The 6,504-nt window shown below is 45.9% G+C and overlaps 1 protein-coding gene across 4 annotated transcripts in view; it reads right to left on the bottom strand.

The window, feature by feature from the left end:
- Nucleotides 1–724: 724 nt before the first annotated feature.
- The window catches only part of R3HDM2 (R3H domain containing 2), a 761,481-nt gene continuing 755,701 nt past the window's right edge, over nt 725–6,504 (bottom strand). For 3 of the 4 annotated variants that reach the window (XM_085654627.1, XM_085654622.1, XM_085654623.1), the window contains one exon: nt 745–1,620. In XM_085654627.1, coding sequence (XP_085510753.1) covers nt 1,283–1,620 — 338 coding nt within the window. In that variant the 3' untranslated portion in view covers nt 745–1,282. Of the gene's footprint in view, nt 1,621–6,504 lie in introns of all 4 variants that reach the window. The other variant, XM_085654624.1, reaches the window with a different exon arrangement.

Here is a 6,504-nt window from a genome sequence, read left to right as displayed (position 1 = left end):
GCAAAGAAAGAAAAATGTTTAAGTATTTCTGAAATTCTATACATTTTACTGATAATGAAAGTTAGACCTACAGGGCCATTATTTCTAGCCACCAATTGTGTTGCAAAGCACTCCTGATGTTAAAAGGCATACGTTTCATGGCGTCAACTTTAAGTACCTATGATTGGAAACCATCTAAAAAAAGTTATGCATTTTCAGTCTGTTTCAAAATTCCTCGGCTAAGGCTCCAAAAGTACTGGTGGCCCTCACAGACTGCAACAGCACACTTCACCACAATATCACACCTTCATGCAGGATTGAGACTCCGAGAGCTGAGTTACTGAACTACGTTAAGTGATGACATGAATGTCTACTCTTGGTAGTGTGCATACATAGCATGCTAGTACACAGGATCTCTTGTACAAGCTCAAAAGGGCTTCCTAAAATTGACAAACGTTGCAGTTAGCTGATCTCTGGCAGCTTTCTGTTTGAATAACCCAATTTGTAACTTGCATACCGTTTTCAGCATCTTACCCGTAGTTTCCTTAGTCCACCTTTAAAAACAGATTAAAAATTACAATCATCCACCAATTTGCCTAGGGATTTTTTTTTTAACCACCATTTGGTACTCAATTACTCTACCCAGAAACCTAGTGTAAGTAGCCCCTCTGCCCGCATGCCCCCAGGAGACTTAACTCTTGGCCCATACAGGAAAGTCCTTACCGCCTGAAACTGACAGACAATATTTTTTCTTCTTTTATATTTAAAAACAAAACAGATTAAATAAAATTTACAATGAACATACCCATATGTGCAATTAAATACTGCCCGTTACTCCTGCACAAATCTAAACCAAAAAAAAAAAAAAAAAAAAAAAAAAAAAAAACACAATGAACGAGTGCGCAAGGGGGACGACAGCTTAAAGGAACAGTCTTCCACTCAAAAAAAAAAAATCAATTGTTTTTCTTTTCTTAATTATGTCTATTTAAATATATCCAGAAAAAAGACCAAAAAATATATATATACATATATATGTATAAGAACGCTTTTCAGGCGCCAAGGCAGCAAAAAAAATTTACAAAACAAAAAGGAGAGGGACAGGATAGGCGCTGGCGGGTGGAACGGTGGGTTGGCAGGGGGGATGAGAAGGAAGGAGAAAGAACCAGACAAAGGAAGATGTGACGAATGGAAGAAATAGTCTGTCGAAGTCTTGTGTGCTTTTTCCATTTTTTGTGGGTTTTTTGTGTTTTTCCCCCTTTATCTCCTCCTTTTCCTCACCCAAACCCTCCCCCCTGCCACTTGGTTATTGGGAGCTGGCCCGCTCCAGAATCCTTAAGTCGTAGCTCTTTTTGGCCATTCGCAGCTTAAAACGGCTGACTGCGCTGTTGAGTCTGAGGGAGGCGCTTTGGGCCGCAGTGGTGCTGGGGAAGACCGCCACAATGGTGTATAAGGCTGCAAGGTCATTGATGTGCCGGCCATTTTCTGACGTGCCGTTGTCACCACCTGCGCCGGAGCGCCCCTGAGAGTCTTTGAGCCACTGGATTTTGGCACCAGCCATGGCGAGTTGGGTAAAGAGCTTGTCCGCCTCTGCACGGGTGATCCCCTCTGGCAGATCTGTCACTTCTAGGACCCGTCCCAAAACTGGAGGAAGAAAGGGAGAAAGGCCACAGTGAGTGAGTTGGTAATTACCTGTATATACACTGTACCATGTCAATACACTATGGTCGAGAAAGGAGGCCAGGCTCCTATCAGGAAACAACATTTGGATTCACTACTGATGCTACATTTTATCTTGGAGGGTTGTTTATTAAGGTATGAAATGTGCACTACTTTGCATGGGTACACCTGAAGCTGTTACGATTTATAAGAACACACAGTAATCACTGCCTTAGGCTGTGGACTCCTTATATTGGATAATCACTATTGATGCACCAATGTGTACTAGCATGTATTAACTGCTTGATTCCAAACCAGAATTAAATGGTTACTTACCAGTAGGAGCAGTGTTGCAGCTTGAAGAGTTTTCTGGATTCACATGCTGTGAAATATTTCACCATTTATTGGCTGGGTCTGGTATCCTCTTTTTTTGTTTTTGTGTAGGCATCGTATAACACCATTTGGTGGTATGTCCATCCCCTATGTGACGTCTGACTGCTCCGTGGTAGTGCCAGTGCGTAGTCGCCACCTTTGGATTCCTTTCCCTGTTTTTTTTGTACTTCTTTTCTTTCTCACCTGGTTGCTTGAAGTCCTATTTCTGGGGAAGCGGGCGGTCTCATGTCAATCCAGTAAACTCTTCAAGCTGCAAAACAACTCCTACTGGTAACCAACCATTTTGTTTTGCAGCATGAATCCTTTTCTGTTAGCAAACAGGTGTTGTAGTACCTTCTGTGTGTGGTGATCCCCATGTAGCTGCTGAGCAAATCTCTGCAATGGGAAAGTTTCCTAAGAATGACAGTGTTGCAGATTTTTCCGTTGTTGAGTGCTCTCTGGGGCGCACAGATAGGGTTTTCCCCGTTCTCAAATAGCAAGTTTGTATTGTTACCAAGATCCCTCTTGCAATAGTTGCTTTAGTTACGGGTGAACCTTTGCTTGCTCTGGCAAAGAAGACAAACAATTGGTTTCCTTCATGAAACCCTTTTGTTTCCTGTAGATAGTACATTAAAGCCCTCCTTACAGCCAATGTGTACAGGGCTCTTTCGTGCTGTGTCTTTGGTTCTTTGAAGTAAGTTGGTAGCGGTATGCTTTGGTTGACATGCTATTGGGCCATCACCATGGGTAGAAAGTGTGAGTTAGTTCTGAGGATGACCGTGTCCCTGTGGATCTGTAGGTATGGATCCTCTATCGTTAACGCTTGAAATTCACAGACTCTGCAAATCGATGTGATCGCATTTAGAAAGGCTGTCTTTAGAGCTAGTGATCTTAGGTCCGACTTGTGCATGGGCTCAAAAGGCTTCGTCAATTAACTGAGTCAGTACAGTGTTCAAGTTTCACAACGGTGCTGGAACCGATCTTGGTGGTGCAACTCTTTTAGAACCTTCCAAGAAACTCTTTACCACTGGTGATGTGAAGAGACTGTAACCTAAAATACCCTTGGTGTACGATACTATTGCTGCTAGGTATACCTTTAACATTAAGTAGGTTAGCCCTCTGTCTAGCAGGTATGTGAGGTGTGTTAGTACCATTTCCTGTTCTGTCCTCATTTTTCATTCTCCTGTCATCTGTGCACCAGTGAATGCATCTCTTACATTTTGCTGTGTAATACTTCCTTGTGCTTGGTTTCCTTGCTTCTTTTAGGATTTCCATTGTCCTGGATAGAAGCTGTAGATATCCAAATTCTACATGCTCAGGAACAATGCTACTAGGCGGAGTGTGGTTGGCTCCGGGTGGTACACTATCCCGTCTTGCATTGATAGTAGATCTTTCTTTGCTTTGAGTCTGACCATCTGCTCCTTGAACAGTTCTAGTAGGTCAGAGTACCAGGTCTGTTTGGCCCATTGTGGGCTATGAGGATGAGCTTTGTCCCTTGTTGTTTGGCTTTGTCCAGTACCTTTGGGATCAGGGGAATCGGTAGAAAGGCGTCCTGACTAGTTTATTGACAGGGCATAACCCTCTGACTGGTGGTGTGGAAACCTGAAGGCGAAGTGTTGGCATTTTGTGTTTTTTTGCTGTTGCGAACAGGTCTACTCTTGGTCTTCCCCAGACCTTGAAGTTCTTCAGTGTTTCCTGTTTCATCTCCCATTTGTGGGAAGTGCTGTCCTGCCTGCTTAGTCTGTCCACCTCCGCGTTCTCTTTTCCTGGTATGTGGACTGTCTACAGTGTGATTTGTCTTTGGATCACCCATCAACATATATTTACTGGGCTAGTTTGGACAGGGTGAATGTTTTTGTTCCTCCCAGTTTGTTGAGAAAGAACATGGTTGTTGTGCAGTCCGTTTGGTAGAGTACAGTTTGAGCGGTTATTTGCAATTGGAAAGCCTTCATGGCTAGGAATACTGTTTTCATCTCCTGGTAATTGATGTGTTTTACAACCACTGGGCAGTTCCATAATCCTCGTACCTTCAGGTTGCCTGTGTGTGCTCACAAACTCATGTGGGATGCATCCGTTGTTATGGCCACCGTGGGATCTGGTTACTTGAATGGTTTCCCTATGTTCACGATTGGAGATTTCCACCATTGTATTTCCTTTTCTACCTTTGCTGTGATAACCACTAGATCCTCCCAGCAGCTTGTGACCATTTGTTGGAGATCCATTCCTGGATGGGGCACATGTGTAATCTAGTATGTGTTATGAGTGGGATGCATGATGCCATCATGCCAGAGTATCATGATAGTCCTCACTGTCAGAGACCGATCCCTCTGGTAAAGCAGAGACTGTTCTGTGATTGCCTCTGCTCTCCTACGGACTGGATATGCTCGTGTTGTCTTGGAATTTAATGTTTCTCCCAGAACACCTTTACCTGTTCCAGTTGTGGTGATGATTTCTTGTGATTTATAGTGAAACCAAGGCGGTGTATTGTGGCATCACTGTATGTCCCTGGGGAACAAGTTACTTACCTTCCGAAATGATATATCTGTAAGAAACATTAGTTCGTGATAGATTCCTTACCTTAGAATTACCCCAAGGCGTCAGACTGGATCCGGAAAGTTTTCGTCAGCAGTACCCCTGCGCGTCGGAAGGTGGCGTCGTGCGGATCCGCGTCAGTCGTTGGCATCGAGAGGACGTCGTGGCAGCTACTTAGACGCCGCCCTCGTGCGCTGACGTTAGTTCTGTACACTACTTTCCACCCCAGGAACGCAGAGCCATGCAAGATACTGACCACTGGTGCATTGAAACTAGGGCCCTGAAGGGGATGACAACGCAAGAAAACAGTTTGCAGAACGGGGAGGATGTGTGAAGCGGTAAGGAATCTATCACTAACTAATGTTTCTTACAGATATATCGTTACCGAAGGTAAGTGCCTTGTTCATCTGAAAGAAATAAATAGTGATAGATTCCTCACTTTAGAATAGATACCCCAGCAATACCAACCCCGGTAGTGGGTCTGTGAACCAAGATAACACCAGGAAGTCTCGGAGAACAGAACGCCCAAGGAAGCCGTCTCTCCGGACTTGGCTGTCCAGGCAATAGTGCTTAGTAAAAGTGCGCAACGAGGACCATGTAGCTGCCTGACAGATGTCTTGTAAGGGGACACCACGCCCCAATGCAATAGTGGCAGCTGTCGCCCTGGTGGAATGTGCGTGCAGCCCCACTGGCGGCTCCTTCTTCGCCAGAGAATAACAGGCTTTTATACACAAGACGACCCATCGGGAGATAGTCCGCTTGTGTAAGGGCCAACCTTTCTTGGTGCCTACGTAGCCAACAAAGAGCTGGTCATTCACCCGGAACTGTTGTGTGCGATTGAGATAAAATGAGAGCGCACGTATTGGGTCCAGACGGTGGAGCCTCTCTTCCTCTCTGAAAGTGTGCGGAGACGGAAAGAAGGTGGGCAAAGGGATGGTCTGCCCGATGTGAAAGGCAGTGCCAGCCTTTGGAAGAAAGGATGGACGTGTTCTGAGCACAACCTTGCCCGGATGGGCAGACAGAAAAGGAGGTTTACAAGAAAGAGCCTAGAGCTCACTCACTCTCCTAGCAGAGGTGATGGCAACCAGGAAAGTAGTCTTCAGAGTTAACAAACGAAAAAGACAGTTGTGAAGAGGCTCAAACGGAGCGCACATCAAGTAAGTAAGAACCAGGTTCAAGTCCCACTGTGGCATTACGAAGGGAATAGGAGGGAAATGATGAGGAATGCCCTTGAGGAATCTATTTACAACAGGGGACTTGAAAAGAGAGGGCTGATAAAGGAGCCTGAGAAAGGCCGAAATAGCAAAAAGGTAGCCCTTGATAGTGCCCAGAGCAGAGCCCTGCTGGGACAAAGAAAGAAGGAACAGTAGGACTTCTGAAAGAGGGGCAGAAAGGGGATCCACAGCCTTTGCTGTGCACCATGCCACAAATTTGTTTCACCTGCAGGCGTATACCAACTTAGTGGAGGGCTGCCTGGCTGCCAGAATGACATCACAGACTTCAGGAGGCAATTCGATAGGGATCAACTGCCGCCGCTCAATCTCCATGCAAAGAGGTGGAGACTGGACAGGTTTGGGTGGAGGACCGTCCTCTGCTGCTGCGACAGAAGATCCTCTTGAAGAGGAAGTCGGATCGGGGGATCGATGGTCATACTGAGTAGCTCGGGATACCAAACTCTTCGAGCCCAGTCCGGAGCTACAAGAATGACTTGGGCCTGGTCGCGACTGATCTTCAGCGCTCTGGGCAGAAGTGGTATAGGGGAAAGGCATACAACAGACCGCAACTCCACTCGTGGCGAAAAGCGTCGCCTAGTGAGTGCTGCCTTGGAAATTCCAACGCGCAGAACTGCGGACATTGCGCGTTCTCTTTGGTGGCGAATAGATCTAACCAAGGCTCTCCCCACTGTTGAAAGAGACCTTGCGCCACGTCCGAGTGAAGACGCCATTCATGATCCATCATGCACCT

This window comes from Triturus cristatus, chromosome 4_1 (assembly GCF_964204655.1).
Source record: "Triturus cristatus chromosome 4_1, aTriCri1.1, whole genome shotgun sequence".
NCBI lineage: Eukaryota > Metazoa > Chordata > Amphibia > Caudata > Salamandridae > Triturus > Triturus cristatus.
The sequence above is the reverse complement of the archived record's forward strand: the minus strand, read 5'-3'. Positions and strand labels throughout refer to the sequence as shown.